This window comes from Trachypithecus francoisi, unplaced genomic scaffold, assembly GCF_009764315.1.
Source record: "Trachypithecus francoisi isolate TF-2019V2 unplaced genomic scaffold, Tfra_2.0 Lachesis_group14, whole genome shotgun sequence".
NCBI lineage: Eukaryota > Metazoa > Chordata > Mammalia > Primates > Cercopithecidae > Trachypithecus > Trachypithecus francoisi.
Window position 1 is genome coordinate 26,563,813 of NW_022681459.1, and position 23,107 is coordinate 26,586,919.

Consider the following 23,107-nt stretch of genomic DNA (forward strand, 5'->3'; position numbering starts at 1 on the left):
TAGGGTCTCACTCTGTTGGCCAGGCTGGAGTGCAATGGTGCAATCTGGACGTGCTGCAACCTCCACCTCACAGATTCAAGCAGTTCTCCTGGCTCAGCCTCCCGAGTAGCTGGGATTACAGGCACTGGCCACCACACCCAGCTAATTTTTTTGTATTTTTAGTAGGGACAGGGTTTCACTATGTTGGCCAGGCTCAAATGTAGAAATTCCGTAAATAAAATGTAAACTAGAATTTAATCAATGTGCTCCAAAGCATTTTCATAATTGAGATTTTATTGGTTGAGGATCAGTACAGACATTTCAATTTGTACACAATTCTTAACATATGTAATGAAATTCTAAAAAGCCATGTATTGTAATTCTTTTTTAAAGTTATTCCAGTGACTTTCCAGCTTAAAATTTGGAAGCAAATTTTCCTTTAGAGGCTATCAAGTACCAGTTTCTTCACATGTTGGTCAGCTGTTACATAGGGCCCACCAGTTCACAACTGAATAGCATGTACGCTACATATTCAAATCAGTAATCTTTCACAGCACAGTAACAAAGTTATTAGGAAGACAGGACTACCACAACCAAAGATGCTACAGAGCGCACACAATTCCGACAGGGAGCGCCGTGATCAAGGAGTGGTTTTCTTTCGGAAACAATTCTACTAAAAAACATGAGAATAGAAGTAAAATAAAATATTCAAGACATTAAATGCAGGACTGACTCCATATTGCCATTTAATATGCTTTGTATTATAGGATATAAAAACTAACCCCCATCTATGGAATGTTAAGCTGGCACCCGAGACAGTCAAAGCCTCCCGTAAAATTCAATATCCCACACTATTTTCTGGTTGTACCAAAAAATAAACAACCAGCAAATGATTTCACCTCTTAAAAAAAAAGCATTTACACTTAAAAAATGGGATGAGGTGGGATTCCCTCCTTCTTAAAAATGTTTCTAGAGCTACTAAAAAACTTGCATTTACAAAATAGTTGATAAAAATATTCCTCTGGATTGTACAAGAAGGGAGACAGGGACCACTGGTAAGACATGGTATATGGTATTAATCAGACTTGGCTTCTTTCTCTCCTGCTTCATCAGAGGCTGGACTCTGCAAAAGAAAGGAAATTGAGATCTTCAGCACTTAGCACGTTGTCATTTTATTTATATGCAACTATCAGGTCTTTAAAAAAGTCAATAATCTTTATTTGTAAAGTCACCTACTCTTGTTAAAAAACTTTTGTAACCGCGCCCCCCCCCCCAATCAATACTTGTGGCACTTCCATGGTCATGTGCATATACAGAGCAGCAAAAAAATGTGAGTTGCACCACATGTACATTCCAAGCTGAGGTCACTCTGTCTTCTTGTTTCAGCTCTGATGCCACAAACAACTGTTTTTCTGGTCTATTTAGTGCCACATATTTTACATCTTTGTGCTTTTTACTGATGATTTTGCTGTTTAAAATGGCCCCCAAGCATCCTGTCCAAGTGCTATCTAATGTTGCTAAATTCAAGGCTGTGATGTGCCACACAGAGAACGTATGTGTTGGACAGCTTTGTTCAGGTACGAATTACAGTGCTACTGGTAGTGAGATCGATGTGACTTTAACACACATTAATTAAGGCATATCTGAACAGAAATACACATGTAACAAAGTCACGTATTTATCAGTTGATGAAAACATTGTGATCAGAGGTTTGTAGGAACCCAATCCTGTATTTCCCCTATGTGAAACGGTTTCATACTTGTGGCAGCCTTATATTAATAGAACACAGCTATAAACAAGAGAGAACCAACTGTAATTTGATAATATGTACTGGAAGGTCAAGTTCTTCCTTTAAAATCAGAACTAGATTAGCAATGTGATCTTATTATCACACAATATTTGATGGATGGTTAGAATTAAGAAGTACAGGTCAGGAGCGGTGGCTCACGCCTGTAACGGCAGCACCTTGGGAGGCCGAGGTGGGCGGATCACCTGAGGTCAGGAGTTTGAAACCAGCCTGGCTAACATGGTGAAACCCCGTTTCTACTAAAAATACAAAAAATTAGTTGGGCGTGGGGGTGCATGCCTGTAATCCCAGCTACTCGGGAGGCTGAGGCAGGAGAATCACTTGAACCCGGGAGGCAGAGGTTGCAATGAGCCGTCCCAGCACTGCACTCCAGCTTGGGCAACAAGAGCGAAACTCCATCTCAAAAAAGAAAAAAAAAAAGGGAATTAAGAAATACAAGTTAAAAAAATAAAACTGTGATTGTAAATTTCTTAATTTAGGAATATTGATAAATATCAAAATTTAATATCAAATTTAAATATGGTAAAAAATTTAAATATCAAAATTTAAAAATCAATATACTAAATTACTTATCTTTTCTAGCTTAGTTAATATAACAAACATAAAATACAGAGGCCTGGCTTAACTGAACCTTGCAGTTATTTTTTAAGAAACAGCTTCCAGGCTAAAGGAGTACAGTGGTGTTCACAACAAATCAATCAAAACCTGTTACAGATTTCTTTGTTCGTTCTCTACTCCCATTGCTTGGTTAGTAAGAAAAAACATCTTTTCCTCATAGCTTAAAACAATAAAGATTCAGCCTGGGTAACAGACACTGTCTCTAAAAATAAAGATTAATGACACTAGTCTTTTTACTTGCTTTATGTATGTTATTATTTAGACCCTTAAGAAAAATACAAACAAAAACATTTTCATTAGAAATGAAAGTGGGGGCCGGGCGCCGTGGCTCAAGCCTGTAATCCCAGCACTTTGGGAGGTCGAGGCGGGCGGATCGTGAGGTCAGGAGATCGAGACCATCCTGGCTAACACAGTGAAACCCCGTCTCTACTAAAAAAATACAAAAAAAACTAGCCGGGCGAGGTGGCGGGCGCCTGTAGTCCCAGCTACTCGGGAGGCTCAGGCAGGAGAACGGCGTGAACCCGGGAGGCGGAGCTTGCAGTGAGCTGAGATCCGGCCACTGCACTCCAGCCTGGGTGGCAGAGCGAGACTCCGTCTCAAAAAAAAAAAAAAAAAGAAAGAAATGAAAGTGGGAAAAATATGCCAGGAAAAATGCAAATAAGGATAATAAACTTTCGAAAATATATTTAAAAGCAACATCCAGAATATAAAAACAAAACAAAGATTAAACTATATCTGAAATTGAGCATATTAAAATTTCTTGCTCTTAAACCATTTACATATTTACTTTCCAGTAAATCATAAGCCATTTGTCCGTTCATTTTGGGATACTGTACAAAACTCTGTTCAGTATTATCATGAATACTGTTATCTGCTACAAAAAACGTACAATTTAGTATCTACTGTTCAGAGTCAAAACACACACACACTTCTGACCTCCTCAGTTTTCGTTTCCCCGTTTTCTGCGGGTAAATCTTCTTTCGTTTCTTGGTTAGCCACTTCGGCCTGTTTTCCCTTTGCTCCCCTTTTCCCTTTTGTTTGCACTTTTTTGTCTGAAGATTTATCCTATGATAGAATAAGAATATATTTTAAGTACAAACTTTACCCCTTATTTACATTTTGTTTTTACTTTTCCCCCTTCATGTCAGACAAGTAATGTAAACAATGGTGCTGACTTCATAGCAAGGTTTGAGAGAGGGACATCTCACACACAAGCGTGAAAACCCAATTTTCAAGCTTATGAAAGGATCTCATTTTGTATAGACTGTACCATAATAGCTGTCACATTAATGTCTATCACACATCAGCTGATATACCTATTACATGAGACAACTTAGGGTTCACCCCAGTAATCAGGAAAACAGCGTATGCTAAGGAGATTTTAATAGTACTTGCATGTCAAGCCTCATTAGACATATGACAAATCCTAAAGCCCAAGCTATACTTCAGCACTGTCGCCATCATCTACTATTCTCTGCAGTTCCACATGACAGGATAAACGAAGTAGAATACCGGAGGAGTCTCATCAACTGTATTCCCACCCATCCCCAAATTTGTTGTGAACTTGAACAATACTGTCCTCACCAGACCTTAACCCTCACATCAAGACCATTCACCTGAAAAAAAGCACCATGCCATACGGTCAGGCTGACTATCCTGCTACAGTTACTCCCTTGATATCATATAATGAGGAACTAAAAGGATCAATTTTGAATTTATCACTTTCATACAGGTGTTTGAAGAATCTGAAAAGTACAGGTATTAAAATGACCATACTAACTTGACACATTAAGGTCAAAATTTAAGCCATGTTAAACATAAAAATACTTTTGGATACCATCCACCAATACTGAGAAGAAAGCTTAACATTTATTTCTTGTTAGTAAGTATGCAACAGCAGCTAAATTAGCTTAGCCCCCAGTGGGTGGTATAAAAGACCCATAAGGATATTGACCAGTTACTTGAGTTAAAGGGCCATAAAGACAAGCAAGTAGAGCTCACAACTTCAATGCTAACGTGGGTGGAAAAATCACTGCACGGTGTTCTGTACTAACAGCAGGATTCCACAGACAAAAATCACTGCAGGGTGTTCTGTACTAACAGTAGGATTCCACAGACAGCATAATGACTTTTAATACTTCAACATCCTTCGAATAACAAGTGTATCTGAGACAAAACTGCTACTACACACATTGCTATCACGAAGTTTCACAATCACTTCTGTACTGATTTCTAAAGATTTCTCATTAATTTCATAATCATTCCAATACAAAAAATACAAAACTGGGAAACAGTTAAAATAGAATACACAGTAATACCCTGAATTTGAAATATACCACGTGTAACCATTATCAGCTGATAAGCTAAATAAAACAAAATCAATCAAGTTTCCCGAATGTTTGGACCTTCAAAACATTTAGTTCTAGGGAAATGATACACTGTGACAGATACGCCTTGAAAACACGTCTACTATGTAGTACGAAAATCAATACACCAAGTGCTTACCTTCTGTTTAGACTTTAAAGTCTGATCAACTATGAAGTCAAAGGTGTATTACAGAAATTAGATGTAAAAATGAACAAACCCCTTCTGCCCTTTTTCCTTTGGGAAAGCTGACCTGATAGGCTCGTTCCTCAACAAACACTGACATGAAGACTTACTGTGAGCCTCTCAATCACATCTGATGTCCCACACCCACTGAGAGTACAACTTGGAACTGTTTTCATTAAAAAATTTACACGGCCGGGCGCGGTGGCTCAAGCCTGTAATCTCAGCACTTTGGGAGGCCGAGACGGGTGGATCACAAGGTCAGGAGATCGAGACCATCCTGGCCTACACGGTGAAACCCCGTCTCTACTAAAAATACAAAAGAACTAGCCGGGCGTAGTGGCGGGCGCCTGTAGTCCCAGCTGCTCGGGAGGCTGAGGCAGGAGAATGGCGTGAAACCGGGAGGCGGAGCTTGCAGTGAGCTGAGATCCGGCCACTGCACTCCAGCCTGAGCGACAGGGCGAGACTTGTCTCAAAAAAAAAAAAAAAAAAAATTACAGATCTCAGGGTGGACAAAGATAAACAAGAAATAAGAAAAATGTAAAGAGGGAAACAGGCAGATTATTTCAGCCAATTAGTTTAAAAAAAAAAAACAACAACCCAGAATCAAAAAGTAATAACACTGCTCATACCAACATTTTAAACAAGGTCAGCTAATTTTTTAGGCCTTCATCAAGTTTCTGTGCTGTTCTAACTGCATACAGAGAATTACCACATTGTCTTCTGGTAATGAGATTGCAACCTGAAAAACACTATTCTCATACCTTCCTTGAAGCTTTATTTTTAAAAGGATCACAAAAACAGAACTTTGTAAAGAAAACATAGTCAAGATTTTTTACACTCAGCTGTGTACAAAATTTAAAATAAAAAAGAAAAAACATCTTTGTTTTATACCTTTATTTAACAAGGACAAATTTAGTAATTATCCAAGAACTCCTCAATGTCAAGGAAATTAATCTTGCCTCTTCTGATGATTGTGCAGTGCTACACTTCTACCTACACTTTTAGGAAAGAGGTGAAGGCATTAACAAAAAAATTTTTTGAGACTTTAAATAGCAAACTTTCACCTAAGTTTAGGATAGAAATTAATCACCCCGTGAAGAACATGCAAAGCTTTACAGATGTTGGTTTCAACGCTAGATCCAAACACAAAGTTTATACACGTTTTACACATGTTCTGCTTTTCCACTCTGAAAGTTATCAAACACACGTATACCCAAAGCCAACTTCATTCTGCAGACCCGCAATTCGAATCATGCAATCACGAATTTATTAGGGAGCAGCCAGAATCACGGTTTTGTATAACTAATAAAACACTTTGAGTAGTGGCAGTTATTTTCTCAGAGATCACAACTTTTGACCTCCCCACTCCCACCCCGTAAAAAGGTTAAGGTTTCCTCAAGTTGGCTTGGAAACTGTATATATAAAAACTTACACGTTCCCTGCCTCAGTCCGAACTTGGCTCTTTTATCATCAAAAGAGAAAGCACAAGCACGCAATTAAAGGCCAACCACCAGCCACAATGTACGCAACGCAAAGAATAAATTTCCTTTGTAGACTTGCTAATATTTAATATTTTTTGTCGTACTAAGTCTCCTAACATCTGCAGCAGCATTAATGTGATAGTCCTATAAACCAGGATGAATATATCCATTACATTTTACTCCGACCAGAAAAAAAGTTATTTACCGTAGTTATTAAAATATAAAGAAAGCTCAAATAACTAATCAAAATGAAAAGTCCCGCATTAAAGAGCAGTGTAGCCTAAGGCCCCGCTGCACCCCAATGCGCGTTTCGAAGCCTACCTTCGCTGCTGCCTTTTTCGGCTTCGCTTCCACTTTGGCAGGAGGTTTCTGAAAGGCAAAAGTAGCACTGAACGTCCTCACCCGGGACGACCCGCGAAAAACAAACGGTTACGGGGCTCGCTTTACTTACAGCTGACAACCGCGCCGATCTCCTCTTGGGCTTGGAGAAAGAAAAAGGAGAGTCAGCGAGAAAGGCAGGCAGGCCAGCGGCTCACGGGAAACCCACCACCCCCCGCAGAAGGCCCCGAACTCACCTCTTCCTTGGCGGCCCCTTCGGCGGAGCTGACCTGCGGGGACAAGGAGACGGGCGAATGGAGGCGGACCGCAGTCCCAGGACCCGCGCGCCCGCACGGCCCCGAGAACAATGCCCGGCCGTGTGACGTCACGGCTTCCCGCCGCCCCGTTCGAATCGCCCCCTCGACTCCCCCAGCCACCGAACGTTCCAGAACACCCGCCCCCGCGGCCGCCGAGCGCCCGCCTGCCCGCCCGCCGGTCTCCAAGCGCCTCCCGGGCCCGTCGCCACCGTGGGTGCAGCGGGGCCTGAGCCTCGCGGGGCCCGGCAGACGGCGGCTCCAGGGGGCGTGTGCGGGCCGCGGCCACCGCTCACCTTCCTCTTGGGCATCCTGGCGGCGGGGAAGGCGCGTGCCGGGTGCCTGCGGGCCGCGGCGCGCCGAGAGCCTTCGCGAAACTAGGCTGCCTGGCCGCTGCCACTCCTCCCGCCGCCCGAGCTGCTGAGACCCACAGCGGGGGCGGTGGGAGAACCGGATGGAACCGGATTGGGAGCCCGCCTCCTCCTCCCCCTGCGTCCCCTGCCGCGGGCTCCCCCCTCCCCGCCGGCCGGGCCGCCCCCCGCCCCCCTCCCCCGCCCATTGGCTGTGGGGCTCAGCCCGCGCCCGGAATAGGTGAGACAGGCCGTCACTCGACCTTGCGCCCCGCCCCCTCCCGGGCGCCCCCCCCACCCCTTCCCGCCGTCTCGCGGGGCCCCAGGCCCAGGCGAAGGGGGCGGGGCCCCAGTGGCGCTCCGACCTCACGGTAGTTTGTTTGAAGCCGAGCTGCGAAGTGCGGTCTGCCCGCTGATTGGCGGCAGCATGACACGTGACCGCGGGTCCCCACCCACAATCCTTCTGGATACCTGGGCGCCTTCAGGCCACTGGCGTCTGGCCCCTCCCCTGTGGGCTGAATTGGGTTCGAACATTTATAGTTCGTATCTTAGACTGGGAAGGGAGAGGGACAAAGGATACAGGAACTAGCAAATTCCTCTCGCCTCAGTCGGCAAGAAAGGCTATCCAGGGGCTCCAGCTTCGCAGGCCTGCGTGAAACGCGCCCTGGTGCGCAGGCGTTGGAGGAGGGCGTGGGAAGGAAAGCCGACGAGAGCTCGGCGTGGGCCAGTGCGCAGGCGCGGGACGCTTGCTGCGCTTTCACTAGCCCAGGTCCACACCTGGGGCTCCAATGCGAGGTTAGGGCAGGCGGCCTTTCTGTGTAACTTCCTTTCTTCCTTCCTTCCTTTTATTTAAGACAGGGTCTCGTTGTGTCGTCCAGGTCGGAGTGCGGTGGTGCAATCACGGTTAACTGCAGCCTCGACCTCTTGGGCGCCAGCGATCCTCCCACCCCAGCCTGCCGAGTAGCTGGGACTACAGTGCACCACTATGCCCGGCTAACTTTTGTGTTTTTTGTAGAGGCGGGGTTTCACTGTGTTGCTCAGCCTGGTCTCCAACTCCTGGGCTCAAGCAACCCTCCCGCCTTGGCCTCCCAAAGTGCTGGGAATCCAAGCTGTGGAACTTTCGTCAGATTTCCCTGAGGACTGCAGGTGCACGACGGTCGGTTCTGGGCTCAGAGTAGGGCAGCTCTCAGATTGCAGCTCCTGCGAACCGTTCGCGACTGTCTCCACCACTCGCGGACCCCCAGAGGAATGTTTTATTTTCTCCATAGCATTGATTGAATATATATCCTTATACATTCCATGTATAGTATATCTCAGCAAGGAAGTAGTACCAGCGGTTGCCTCTGGGGAGAACTGGGGAGATTGAGGGTAAAATTTCCCTTTCTCGTGTGTAGTGTTTTTTTCAGTTTCCTACCTGCATGAATTACCTTAAAAAAATTCAACATCAGGGAGTACCCAAGTTTGTGGCGCAAGCATGTACTGAGCACTTGCCTTGTGGCAGGCACCGTGAAGTCTCTGGAATAGAGAGAATCCAGGTTTGTATCCCAAGCACTGGGTCTAGTAATTTAGCGGGGAGAGAAAGTACTCAATTGGCCTAGTAAAGAAAGGGGAAGCCATCGGCATGGGTTGGTCAGCATATTTCAAGGCATGCTGACTTACTAGAGTGTGGCAGCCCACCAAGACCTTTAAAGTGGCAGGGATGGAGATAATGAAAAATGGACGTAAAAGTCAGGAGAAAGAGGTAGAAAAAAAAAGAAGAGCAGCCTGTCGTGAAGTTCGATCACTATCCAAAGATCGAGGGATACTGCAAGGTCTTAAGCAAGGGAACGCTATGCGTTTGGCCTTACCTTATCAAGATCTGTCTCCCGTAAGAACCGAAGATGCGCTAGGTCAGAGGTGACAACTAGATGGTCCACAGGTGTTTTCTTTGGCCTAGTTTTTTTAAGTTGCCAACACAAACAAATGGAGCAGCCAGAACTCAAATGAAAAACTATTTGGCAGTATCCTTTTTTTTTTTTTTTTTTTTTTAAAGAACAAGGTTTCACTCTGTTGCCCAGGCTGGAGTGCAGTGTTATTCACAGGTGTGATTCCACTACTCATCAGCGTGGGAGTTTTGACCTGCTCCGTTTCTGACCTGGGCCGGTTCACCCCTTCATAGGTAAACTTGCGGGTCTTTTGCTCCCTGGAAGGTCACCATCGTGGTGCTAATCATAGTGTAAACACCTGATCAGCACAACCCACTGTAGCCCAGAACTGGATTCAAGCAATCCTCCTGCCTCAGGTTCCCAAGTAGTTGGGACTACAGGCATGTGCCACCATCTCCAGCTGGCGGTATGTTTTAAACCTAAACAGACACTTATTTTCAGGACTCAGTCATTCCACTGTTGGAAAGGTACACAACAAAAATGCTTATATATTTTCCCCAGAAGACATGAAATAGAATATTTATAGCAGAACAGTTTGTTATAAGTCCAAACAGAGCAATCTAAATGCCAATCAACAACAGAATAGATGAGTAAATGGAAGACCGCCAGCAATGAAAATGACCCATATGCTACTACATACAACAATGTGGATTAATTTCACTAGTATAATGTTGAGAGAAAGATACCAAATCCAAAAGTGGGTACACTGTGTGATTTTATTCATATAATGTACAAAAGCGGGCAAAACGAATCCAGTCTGTTGGAAGACAGGATAGTGCTTCCTGGTTGGGGTTGAGGTGGGGAACTAGCGACTGAAGGAGAGAGCAAATTTGAGGGGCTGGCTATTCATGCTCGATTTCTTGGTCCGGATGTTGGTTGTACTGTGTTTACTTCATGAATACTAATTGAGCTGTTCACCTATGTTTACGTTTCTGGGTATATATAAGTTTTTTTTTTTTTTTTTTTTGACAGAGTTTCGCTGCTTTACCCAGGCTGGAATGCAGTGGCAAGATCTCAGCTCACTGCAAGCTCCGCCTCCCGGGTTCACACCATTCTCCTACCTCAGCCTTCGGAGTAGCTGGGGCTACAGGCGCCCGCCACCTCACCTGGCTAATTTTTTGTATTTTTAGTAGAGACGGGGTTTCACCGTCTTAGCCAGAATGGTCTTGATCTCCTGACCTCGTGATCCACCCACCTTGGCCTCCCAAAGTGATGCGATTACAGGGAAGCCATCGCGTCCAGCCTATAATAAAGTATTTTTTCAACATGTCAGAGTCAGAAATTTTCACTTACAAATTTAGCTCTTGCACTTCTCTTGTCATCCTTTGTGCATACGTTCCACAGACTGCACTTGACCTTGTATCTTGTAAGGAGGTGTTCTCAAGCCATCGTCCTGCCTCAGCCTCTCGTGGACAAATGATTTTTTTTTTAATGGAGGGATTTTCACTCAATCGGCCAGACTGGAGTGCCGTGACGTGAGCTCTGTTCACTGCAACGTCTGCCTCCTGGGTTCAAGCAATTCTCCTGCCTCAGCCTCCCAAGTAGCTGGGATTACAGATGCACACCACCAGGCCGGCTAATTTTTGTATTTTTAGTAGAGACGGGGTTTCATCATATTGGTCAGACTGGTCTCAAACTCCCGATCTCAGGTGATCCACCCACCTTGGCCTCCCCCAAAATCTCGGACTACAGGCGCGAGCCACTGGGCCCAGCTGACAACTAATTTTTGACAAGAACACCATGAGTATGCAATAGAGAAAGGCTGAAGCGGGGAGGATTACTTGAGTTCAAGACTTTGAGAAAACCAGCCTGGGCCACATAATGAGACCCCTATCTCTTTTAAAAAAAGTATTGTATACTAAAAGTTTACTAAGAGAGTGGATCTTGATATGTTAAGTGTTTTGTCACAAAAATAGCAGCAATCATCATAAAGGAGGTGCAGTGAAACTGTGAGGGGATGAGTATGTTTATGGCCTTGATGGTGGTAATGGTTTCACAAGTGTGTACTTATCCCTAATCTCATCCAGATGTTTACGTTCAATATGTACAGTTTTGATATGTTAATCATACCTGAATAAAGTGGTTTAAAAAAAGAGTTGGCAGGGTGCAGTGGCTCCTCCCTGTAATCCTAGCATTTGGGAGGCCAAGGCAGGAGGATTGCTTGAGCCCAGGAGTTCAAGACCAAGCTGAGCAACATAGGGAGACCCCTGTCTCTACAAAAAGTAGTAGAAAAAAATTAGCTGGGCATAGTGGTGCATGCTTGTAATTACAGCTACTCAGGTGACTGAGGCTGGAGAATCAACCTGAAAGGCAGAGGTTGCAGTGAGCTGAGATTGTGCCACTGCACTCCAGCCTGGGCGACAGAGAGCGATCCTGTCCCTCCCAAAAAAGAGCCAAGCTGCCTGTCCTCATAGGACTTGTGCTCTAGCATGAAAAGACAGACAATAAACCAGTAAACAGGATACTTTGACATAGTTGTAAGCGCCTTGAAGGAAGAAAACGCAGAGTTTAGCCTGAGAGGTTGAGATGTAGGATCGGGTTATCTTGGGACGGGGGAGACCCGGGGTACATATTAAAGTCATTTAGGCAATGAATGACTAGGATCTTGGCTGTAGGGATGGGGATCAGTGGTGGTGGTGGTGAAGTGGGGATATATATTGGTGGGGACTGGCAGGACTCTTCAGTGAATCTGATGTGAGACAGAGCACGGAAACTTTTGGCCATGAGCAATAGAAACCCAAATTAGCATCAACCATGAGAAAGGAGATCATCTCCAACAATAGAAGATGGATGTGGGATTCATAATAGGCTTGCCCTGGGTCATGGACTCAGCAGCTTAATGGGTTATCACAGTCCCAAGTTCTTTTTTTTTTCTTTTTTGAGACGGAGCTTTACTTTTGTCGCCCAGGCTGGATGGAGTGCAGTGGCACGATCTTGGCTCACTGCAACCTCTGCCTCCTGGATTCAAGTGGCTCTTCTGCCTCAGCCTCCCAAGTAGCTGGGATTACAGGTGGCTGCCACCACACCCGGCTAATTTTTGTATTTTTAGTAGAGACGAGGTTTCACCATGTTGGCCAGGCTGGTCTCAAACTCCTGACCTCAGGTGATCCACCCGCCTCAGCCTCCCAAAGTGCCGGGATTACAGGTATGGGCCACTGCGTCCGGCCTGTTTCTTTTTTTACTCTTTTGTTGTGCCTCTTTCTGAGTTGGCTTCTTTCTCTGTCTGAAATTGAAATTCTAGGTGTCATATCCAGATTACAGCATCCAGACAAATACTGTTTTCTCAGAGTGTCTGTCAATGGACTTTTCTTAGAATTTGGAATTTAGTCACAGTGAGGGGATTTGGATACCCTTTTGACCAAATCAGGCCTACCCCTGGAGTTGGGCTGGGAGTGGAGACAGTAGACACCTGAACAAAATGAGGGCTCTGTCAGGAAGGACAATGAGAAGAGTTGACGTGGCCTGGTATTCAGCAGTATCCGCCAGGCTGTGTGGATGGGGAGCCGTGTGCCCTGCCAGGGACGCAGAGAGTTTGAGAGGAAGCTGGTAGGTCTGGTGTTGATGATTTACGTTTTGGGAAACATCCGGGTACAGCAGGCAGTTGCAGCTACAGGCCTGGAGCTTAGGAGGAAGGAAATATTTGAAAGAAAAGAGATGTTGGAGTGAGAGCTGAAACCTCAGGCATGCGGAGGGGTCAAATGGGGAACGTAAAATGCCTACAGCTGGCAACTAGAGATGTTACCCGTTGTCCTGATGAAGCAGTTTCAGTGAGTGGCAGGGCAGAAAAAAAGCCAACGGTAGAGAGTGGAAGGGAAGGGAAGAAATGGGAAGAGCTCTGGATCCTACGCTGCTGTGCTGGACCACACTGTTTCCCTGGAAGCTCAGGGTCTGAGCTGGTTTGTCCACATGATGAAGACAGAAGATAAATAGGGGTAGATGTGACTCAAGCCTGTGAACCAAGGAGAAGGTAGGAAGGGAGGTGATGTGAACATCACTCAGAACATGTGAGTGCTCAGCACTCATCACTCTATTGGATATCCAGGCTGCTGCAGAAGGATGAGAAGCAAAAGACGCAAATGAGAGCAAAAACACAGGGCTTGACACAGGTTGTCTATCATCACTATGATGGATGAGCTGGCCAGAGACACCCAAACACAAATGTAGACATACAGCTCACCATGCAGCATATGTTTCTAGCCTGTTTCCAAACGTTATGGATACATGACTGTGTAATTAATTGTCATTAGATACGATGATTGGATTTCTGTTATTGCATGTATCCCTCTAGTAGTCCACAGTACTGATTGTTATTTTAAAAAGAACACTAAGCCAGCCATAAATTGGTCACATTATTCTCTCCTGCTCACAAATGAAGCCTGATTTTCCAAATATGGAAAGGAAGGGCCCCTTGCTTCTCTCCTATATAGCTCAGCTTTTGTGGCTTCAGAGGATAATCACTCCCTCTAAGGGGCAGCCATTTAATATTCAAGACCTGAGTGAACCCCCGCCCCCCCGCAAAACCTACTCAAATCTTAAGGGGCACTTGTTCTGCCTCTTTTTTTTTTTTTTTGAGACGGAGTCTTGCTCTTTCACCCAGGCTAGAGTGCTGTGGCGCGATCTTGGCTCACTGCAAGCTCCGCCTCTCCAGTTTACACCATTCTCTTGCCTCAGCCTCCTGAGTAGCTGGGACTACAGGTGCCCGTCACCACACCCGGCTAATTTTTTGTATTTTTAGTAGAGACGGGGTTTCACCGTGTTAGCCAGGATGGTCTCGATCTCCCGACCTCGTGATCTACCCGCCTCGGCCTCCCAAAGTGCTGGAATTACAGGCGTGAGCCACCGTGCCCGGCCTCTGCCTGACTCTTGAAATCACATGAACAAGCTAAGGTTTCCCTGTCTCTTGTGAGCTATAAAAGCAGAGGCAGTGGTACAGACATGTTTATCTGACATGGCCTGAGGGGCGCTCCATTCTTAAGCCTACAGGAGGAAGCTGCCTTAAGTTTGATTAGATGTTGCCCTACGTCTGTGGTTTGGAGTGTTGGCCAGGATAATAACTAAAAGCAGAAAAAAATGTCATCTAAATGCTACTTTTACATTTTTCTTTTTTTGTTTTTGAGACTTAACTCTGTCACTCAGGCTGAAATGCAGTGGTATGATCATAGCTCACTGTAATTTCAGACTCCTGGGCTCAAGAGATCCTCCTGCCTTGGCCTCCCAAAGCCCTGGGATTACAGGCATGAGCTCCCGGGCTCAGCCAAGGTCTTTATTATCACATGATTTTGCATCTTCCTCTTGTTGCTTGTATTGATCATATTTGCATGCTGCAAAATATGATTTTTCCGTGGCACTCTGCCATGTATGTGGTCATCTCAACACCCTGAACTATGTGTGAAGTACCATCAATTTAGGTTTGATCCAAAAAGGACTTTCTCATTATCAAAATGTTCCTGTTATGTTGCCTGGGCCAGTGAAGTTATTCTTTCCATTAATAGCTCTAAATGGAATGAGAAATCTTAGACTCGTAGGTTAGTCTATTTTACTTGTATGTTTATTTTGAATACTTTCAAAATGTTTGGTGAAACTTAATTTGGAACATTCCAGGGCGCTCTCTCATCTCTGAACCGACCTGTAAAGAAAAGAGGGGAATTATCTCTTCAGTGTGTCACTCGTGGGGCTGTGGGGGAGGCACGGAGATCACAGATTGCATTTTTCACTGGAAATTTTCTACTACAGACCTATTTTTTTTTTTTTTTTTTTTGAGACGGAGTCTTGCTCTGCCACCCAGGCTGGAGTGCAGTGGCCGGATCTCAGCTCACTGCAAGCTCCGCCTCCCGGGTTTACGCCATTCTCCTGCCTCAGCCTCCCGAGTAGCTGGGACTACAGGCACCCGCCTCGTCGCCCGCTAGTTTTTTGTATTTTTAAGTAGAGACAGGGTTTCACCGTATTAGCCAGGATGGTCTCGATCTCCTGACCTCGTGATCCGCCCGTCTCGGCCTCCCAAAGTGCTGGGATTACAGGCTTGAGCCACCGCGCCCGGCCTACCACAGACCTATTAATCAGTCTAGCCTATTTTTCCATGGGAGGGAGATGAAAATAATGAAGAATATGAAATCCCTTATTAACCCTTGCGTGCTCAATCCCCACATTAGATCAGGGCCTTCTGTATTTAATAGCATTCCATACTACTTTTTTGTTTTGTGTTTGAGATGGAGTCTTGCCCTGCCACCTAGGCTGGAGTGCAGTAGTGCGATCTCAGCTCACTGCAACCCCTGTCTCCTGGGTTCAAGCGATTCTCCTGGCTCAGCCTCCCGAGCAGCTGGGATTATAGGCACATGCCACCATGCCCGACTAATTTTTGTATTTTTAGTAGAGACAGGGTTTCACCATGTTGGTCAAGCTGGTCTTGAACTCTTGACCTCAGGTGATCTGCCCACCTCAGCCTCCCAAAGTGCTGGGATTACAGGCGTGAGCCACCACTCCTGGCCTACTTTTTTGAAAAAGTCTTAAATAATGCACACACTCCATTTTTATTTTATGCATATCCTTCCTTTATTTTATATTATTTACAAACAATATAATGTGCATCTGCAAACCTATCATCCAACTTGGAGCTAGGATGTGGACAGTTACCAAGATAAACTTATGTGTCCCTTCAAAATGCTTTGCATGCTTATAATTATTTATAGTACTTACAGTTGTTTGTTTAGTTAAGCCATAAGAGAACAAGGTCTGGGCGTATTTGGTTCATCATCATATTTTACCCTGCAGTGAGTGAAGTATCTGATACCTAAAAGGCTTTAATATCTTTTTTAAAATATCTTTTTTTAAAGAAAAATGTAATTCTTGTAAAAACACATATCATAACATTTACCATCGTAACGATTTTCTTTTTTTTTTTTTTTTTTTTTTTTTTGAGACGGAGTCTCGCTCTGTCGCCCAGGCTGGAGTGCAGTGGCCGGATCTCAGCTCACTGCAAGCTCTGCCTCCCGGGTTTATGCCATTCTCCTGCCTCAGCCTCCCGAGTAGCTGGGACTACAGGCGCCCGCCACCTCGCCCGGCTAGTTTTTGTATTTTTTAGTAGAAATGGGGTTTCACCGTGTTAGCCAGGATGGTCTGGATCTCCTGACCTCGTGATCCGCCCGTCTCGGCCTCCCAAAGTGCTGGGATGACAGGCTTGAGCCACCGCGCCCGGCCATCGTAACGATTTTCAAGTGTGCAGTTCAGTAGTGTTAAGTACTATGGTGCAACAGATCTCCAAAACTCTGCCCATTAAACAGCTTCCAATGTCCACATCCCCCCAGTCTCTGGTAACCACTATTCTACTTTCTGTTTCTCAGTTTGACTACTTTAGATGCCTCATACAAGAGGAATCGTACAATAATTTTTTTTTTTGTGACTGGTTTATTTCACTTAGCATAATGTTGCCAGGGTTCATCCATGTTGTAGCATGTCAGAATCTTTTTTTTTTTGAGACGGGGTCTCACTCTGTTGCCCTGGCTCACTGCAACCTCTGCCTTCCGAGTTCAGTGGCGTGATCATCACTCACTGCAGGCTCCATCTCTGGGGCTCAAGTAATCCGCCCACTTCACCCTTCAGAGTAGCTGGGACTACAGGTGCGCACCACCATGCCCCCTAATTAATTTTTCTTTTTTTGTAGAGATGAGGTCTCGCTATGTTCCCAGGCTGATCTCAAACCCCGGGCTTAAGCAATCCTCTCATCTTGGCCTCCCAAACTGCTGGGATTACAGATATGAGCCTCTAAACTTGGCCACTGAGCTTATTTATTTATTTATTATTATTTTTTGAGACAGAGTCGCACTCTGTGCCCCAGGCTGGAGTGCAGTGGCACGATCTCTGCTCACTGTAACCTCCTCCTCCCGGGTTTAAGTGATTCTCCCGCCTCACCCTCCCAAGTAGCTGGGTTTACAGGTGCCTGCTACCACGCCCAGATACTTTTTGTATTTTTAGTAGAGACAGGGTTTCACCATGTTGGCCAGGCTGGTCTTGAACTCCTGACCTCAGATGATCCACCCGCCTTGACCTCCCAAAGTGCTGGAATTACAGGCATGAGCCACCATGCCCTGCCAACCCTAGATCTTATACTGGGGGAGAAAGGAAATTATGCAGTCAATTGACAAAATTGGAACACAAATAGCAGATTAAAGTATTTTTTTTTTTGAGACGGAGTCTCGCTCTGTCGCCCAGGCTGGAGTGCAGTGGCTCTATCTCGGCTCACTGCAAGCTCCGCCTTCCCGGGTTCACGCCATTCTCCTGCCTCAGCCTCCCGAGTAGCTGGGACCACAGGCGCCCGCCACCTCGCCCGGCTAGTTTTTTTTTTTTTTTGTATTTTCTAGTAGAGACGGGGTTTCACCGTGTTAGCCAGGATGGTCTCGATCTCCTGACCTTGTGATCCGCCCGTCTCGGCCTCCCAAAGTGCTGGGATTACAGGCTTGAGCCACCGCGCCCGGCCTAAAGTATTGTATTAATGTTAACATTATGGAAGTTGATAAATTATGTAAGAGGCCAGGCGAAGTGGCTCACACCTGTAAGTAATCCCAGCACTTTGGGAGGCTGAGGTGGGTGGATCACCTGAGGTCAGGAGTTTGAGACCAGCCTTACCAAGATGGTGTAACCCCGTCTCTACTAGCAGGAGTGGTGGTGCATGCCTGTAACCCCAGCTACTTGGAGGCTGAGGCAGGAGAATCGCTTGAACCTGGGAGATGGAGGTTGTAGTAAGCCAAGATTGCACCACTGTACTCCAGCCTGGGTGACAGAGCAAGACCCTGTCTCCAAAAAAAAATGTCAGTTCAGGCCGGGTGCGGTGGCTCAAGCCTGTAATCCCAGTACTTTGGGAGGCCGAGACGGGCGGATCACGAGGTCAGGAGATCGAGACCATCCTGGCTAATATGGTGAAACCCCGTCTCTACTAAAAAATACAAAAAACTAGCCGGGTGAGGTGACGGGCGCCTGTAGTCCCAGCTACTCGGGAGGCTGAGGCAGGAGAATGGCGTAAACCCGGGATGCGGAGCTTGCAGTGAGCTGAGATCTGGCCACAGCACTCCAGCCTGGGCGACAGAGCCAGACTCCGTCTCAAAAAAAAAAAAAAAAAAAGTCAGTTCAGATTCTTAGTGACACACACAACACACAACACACACACAAACACAGAGGGAGAGAAAGAAAGAATGAGAGAGAGCGAGAAAAGAGAGAGAAAAGAATGAGAGAGGGAGACAGAGACAGAGAACAAGTCCCCAAAGAACCTTGGTCAGGCCGGGCGCGGTGGCTCAAGCCTGTAATCCCAGCACTTTGGGAGGCCGAGACGGGCGGATCACGAGGTCAGGAGATCGAGACCATCCTGGCTAACATGGTGAAACCCCGTCTCTACTAAAAACTACAAAAAAAGTAGCCGGGCGAGGTGGCAGGCGCCTGTAGTCCCAGCTACTCGGGAGGCTGAGGCAGGAGAATGGCGTAAACCCGGGAGGCAGAGCTTGCAGTGAGCTGAGATCCGGCCACTGCACTCCAGCCTGGGGACAGAGCGAGACTCCGTCTCAAAAAAAAAAAAAAAAAAAAAAAAAAGAACCTTGGTCAACCCAGCTCTCCCCTTCTTGCTTGCAATTCGCCAGGCAGAATGTACCAAGATTGCAACATCCTGAGATAAGGAGGAACAAGCCAGGCTCTCTCTGCGTTCCTCCTAGAACGGATGTCCTGCAACACTTGGATCAGTTAAGTCAAGTCCTGGCCAGAGTATAAAACCCAGGGTGGAGCAGTGGAGTGCTATCTGAGTCCCTCAGCTGCAGTGTGAAGTGGAGCTCATGCAGATGAGACTTCCTCTGTCTTATGCACCTTTCCTGAGGCTTGGGGACCAGCTGACCATGGATCCTAGGCTTCTGTTGGCTTTTGCTGCCTTTCCGGGTGTAATAAAGTTGCTTTGCCTGACTTGTGCAAGTGTTCTATCTCCCTGGACTTATGCTCAGTCGGGCAGCTAGGTTTGTGCAAAATCTCCTAGCAAATGCAGGAATCTTAGCAGAAATTAACGAGGTGTTTAGGGTCCTCTCTTGGGATTGGTCATCAGTGTATGATGTTTCTTTCTCAGTGATTGACACTGGTGTGTGGTATTCTGCTTAACAGAGGGAGAGAAAGAACATGAAGACGCAAATGAAGTAAAATGAACTAGGTAAATCTAAGTTAAGGATAAGGAATTTTTTTTTTTTTTTTGAGACAAGGTCTCGCTATGTTGCCTAGGTTGGTCTTGAACTCCTGGCCTCAAGCGATCCTCTCACCTTAGCTTCCCAAAGTGCTGGGATTATAGGTGTGAACCACCAGCTCTGCTTACATTGAATGTTCTTGATACCATTTTTATTTTTTGCAACTTTTCCTTCTTTCTTTACATTTTGGGACCGAGTCTTGCTCTGTCACCCAGGCTGGAGTTCAGTGGTGCAATCACAACTCACTGCAGCCTTGAGCTCCGCCTCCCAAGTTGCTGGGACTACATGCGTGCACCACCATGCCTGGCTAATTAAAAAAAAAGAATATTTTTTAGAGACAGGGTCTCTGTCTGTATGTTGCTCAGCCTGATCTCGAACTCCAACGCTCAAGTGATTCTCCTGGCTTTCCCTCCAAGGTGCTGGGATTACAGGGTGGAGCCACTGTGCCTGGCCACAACTTTTCTACAAGTTTGAAACTATTTTAAAATAAAAACTTTTAATATTTTAATTATTTTTTAAAACAGAGGTGACGTGGCATAAAATAAAAACAAATTTAAAACGCAAATGAAAGTTTATTTAGAGATAAATTTCTGGGCATAGTACTAAGCCTGTGAAAATTTATGGCCTAAATAAAGGCTGTACTAATAACAATAAGAAGACTACTTTTTAACTTATTGAACTTTACCTATGAGAAGGGCTTGGTGTAAAATAAGGACTAAAATAAAAACATTTTAAAGGTTATCTGGGGCCAGGTGTGGTGGCTCATGCGTGTAATCCCAACAGTTTGGGAGGCTGGGGTGGGTGGATGACTTGAGGTAAGGAGTTCGAGACCAGCCTGGCCAACATGGTGAAACCCCATCTCTACTAAAAATACGAAAATTAACGGGTATGGTGGTGCATGCCTGTAATCCCAGCTACTCGGGAGGCTGGAGCAGGGGAATCACTTGAACCTGGGAGGTGGAGGTTACAGTGAGCTGAGATTAGGCCACTGCATTCCAGCCTATACAGAGTGAGATTCCATTAAAAAAAAAAAAAGCCCATAAAAAAATATAAGGTTATCTGGGTTGGGGGCAGTGGCTCATCCCTGTAATCCCAGCACTTTGGGAGGCTGAGACAGGCAGATCACCTGAGATCAGGAGTTTGAGAACAGCCTGACCAACACAGTGAAACCCGTCTTTACTAAACATACAAAAATTAGCCAGGCGTGGTGGTGCATGCCTGTAATCCCAGCTACTTGGGAGGTTGAGGCCGGAGAATTACTTGAACCTGGGAGGCGAAAGTTGCAGTGAGCCAAGGTTGTGCCATTGCACTCCAGCTTGGGCAACAGAGCAAGATTCCATCTCAAAAAATAAAAAATAAATAAAGGTTATCTGGTTTTAGCAATATTTTTCAAATTGAGGTGAAATTCATAGAAGATACAATTAGTCATTTGAAAGCATACAATTCAATGTTGCACAACACCATCTAGCAATATAAATAGTGCTGCCATTTAGGATAATTTAATATTTGTATTTTAAAATGTTGCATAAATGCTTGTTTTTAAACTTCCTTTTTTTTTTTTGAGACAGAGTTTCATTCTTGTTGACCAGGCTGGAGTGCAGTGGCACCATCTTGGCTCACTGCAACCTCTGCCTTCTGGTTTCAAGCGATTCTTCTGTCTCAGCCTCCCAAGCAACTGGGATTACAGGCACCCACCACCACGCCTGGCTAAGTTTTGTATTTTTAGTAGAGATGGGGTTTCACCATGTTGGCCAGTCTGGTCTCGAACTCTTGACCTCGTGATCCGCCTGCCTTGGCCTCCCAAAGTGCTGGGATTACAGGCATGAGCCACCGCGCCTAGCCTATGCTTCCATTTTTTAGCATTTTACTTTTTTTAAAGATGTAAATTATTGTTCTTTCAGGGAACCCTTCCCCATAATATAATTTAACTTATTTCTTGGACTCTTTTTATTTTATTCTTTTATACTGTAGAGATGGGGGTCTTGCTATGTTGCCCAGGGTGGTCTCCAGCTTCTGGCCTCAAGCAGTTCTCCTGCCTTGGTCTCCTAAAGTGCTTGGGTTGCAGGCCTGAGCCACCCCACCTGGCCTGGAATCTTTTTTATTGATACATAATAGATGTACACATTTTGGGGATCCATTTGATCATTTGATAGATTCATATAATGTTAAAGATTAAAGCTTGGTTTTTGAGATATCCATCACCTTAAATATTATCTTTTATGAACACTTTTTAAAAAACTCATTAAAATTAGCCAGGTGTGGTGCTGCACACCTGTAGTCCTAGCTACTTGGGAGGCTGAGGTGGGAGGATTGCATGAATCTAGGTGTTTGAGGCTGCTGAGCTACAGTCATGCTACATCACTACAGCCTGAGTGACAAATCGAGACCCTGTCTTTAGCAAACAGCAACAACCAAAAACTAGTTAAACACAGCAAGATAGTTCCTATTACATTCTATTTTTCTTGAGATTAGCTATATACACACACAAAGGCTTAACAATTCAGGTATACTCAAATGCAATATTCCAACAGACACCAATTCTTCATTCATTGTTAGCACATATTTTGCCCTAAAAGCTTGTATAAAAAGAATACCTTCTGGCCCGGCATGGTGGCATACACCTGCAGTCCCATCACTTTGGGAGGCTGAGGAGGGAGGACTGCTTGAGGCCAGAAGTTAGAGACTGGCCTGGATGACATAGTGAGAATCCAACTCTACAAAAAGTAAAAATAAAAATAAATTATCCAGGCGTGATAGTGTGCACCTGTAATCCCTGCTACTTGTGGGGATGAGGCAGGAGGACTGCTTGAGCTCAGGAGTTCGAGACCAGCCTGCGCAACATAGTGAGACCCCATCTACACACACATATTGATAGGGTTTGGCTCTGTGTGCCCATCCAAATATCATCTCGAATTGTGATCCCCACTTATTGAGGGAGGGATCTGGTGGGAGGTGATTGGATCATGAGGGCGGTTTCTTCCATGCTGTTCTCACGATAGCAAGGGAGTTCTCATGAGATCTGAGAGAGATCTTGTGAGATCTTTTGTGACAGTGGTGGTACCTGCCCCCACCTCGCCACCTCGTGAAGATGTTTGCTTCTCCTTGGCCTTCTGCCATGATTGTAAGTTTCCTGAGACCTCCCCAGCCATGTGGAACTGTGAGTCAATTAAACCTCTTTCCATTATAAATTACCCAGTCTCGGGTAGTTCTTTAGAGCAGTGTAAAAATTGATTAATGCACACACACACACACACCCCTTAGCTGGGCATGGTGGCTTGCACTTGTAGTCCCAGCTACTTGGGAGGCTAAGGCAGGAGGATCACTTGAGCCCAGGAGTTGGAGGCTGCAGTGAGCTATGATCATGCCACTGCATTCCAGTCTGGGTGACAGAGTGACAGAGTGAGATTCAGTCTCTAAACAAAACAAAACACAACACACAAAACAACACAATATATTCTGAAGTGCAGGTTCAGAAACCTACTGTGGCTGCCTGAGGTATGAGCTACTTCTGTTTGTTTCTCTATTAAATATTTATTTTTGAGAAACTTAGTTTTGTCAACTTC

The 23,107-nt window shown here is 45.4% G+C and overlaps 1 protein-coding gene, 1 long non-coding RNA gene and 1 other non-coding gene across 5 annotated transcripts; 1 reads left to right on the forward strand and 2 right to left on the reverse strand.

Moving 5' to 3' along the window:
- Positions 1-254: 254 nt before the first annotated feature.
- On the reverse strand, positions 255-7,754 carry HMGN1 (high mobility group nucleosome binding domain 1). Of its 3 annotated transcripts, XR_004442183.1 has the most exons (7): positions 7,364-7,753; positions 7,011-7,043; positions 6,887-6,916; positions 6,757-6,804; positions 5,846-5,952; positions 3,341-3,469; positions 255-1,102 (listed from the first exon to the last, which is right to left on the reverse strand). XR_004442183.1 is itself a non-coding variant. In XM_033232494.1 (6 exons), exons 1-6 carry the CDS (start codon positions 7,376-7,378, stop codon positions 1,055-1,057), a joined length of 303 nt encoding a protein of 100 aa, XP_033088385.1. In that variant the 5' UTR covers positions 7,379-7,519; the 3' UTR covers positions 255-1,054. The 3 variants fall into 3 exon arrangements, 1 of the variants encoding a protein (XP_033088385.1); XM_033232494.1 differs by lacking the exon at positions 5,846-5,952 and having other exon boundaries at positions 7,364-7,519; XR_004442184.1 differs by lacking the exons at positions 255-1,102; positions 5,846-5,952 and having other exon boundaries at positions 3,380-3,469; positions 6,757-6,916; positions 7,364-7,754.
- Positions 3,547-3,653, reverse strand: LOC117096789. Its single transcript, XR_004442638.1, has one exon. It is a non-coding gene; the product is annotated as a small nucleolar RNA U13 (small nucleolar RNA).
- A 158-nt stretch (positions 7,755-7,912) lies between the features above and the next one.
- On the forward strand, positions 7,913-10,377 carry LOC117095794. Its single transcript, XR_004442185.1, has 3 exons — positions 7,913-8,212; positions 8,812-8,952; positions 10,315-10,377. It is a non-coding gene; the product is annotated as an uncharacterized LOC117095794 (long non-coding RNA).
- Positions 10,378-23,107: the final 12,730 nt, after the last annotated feature.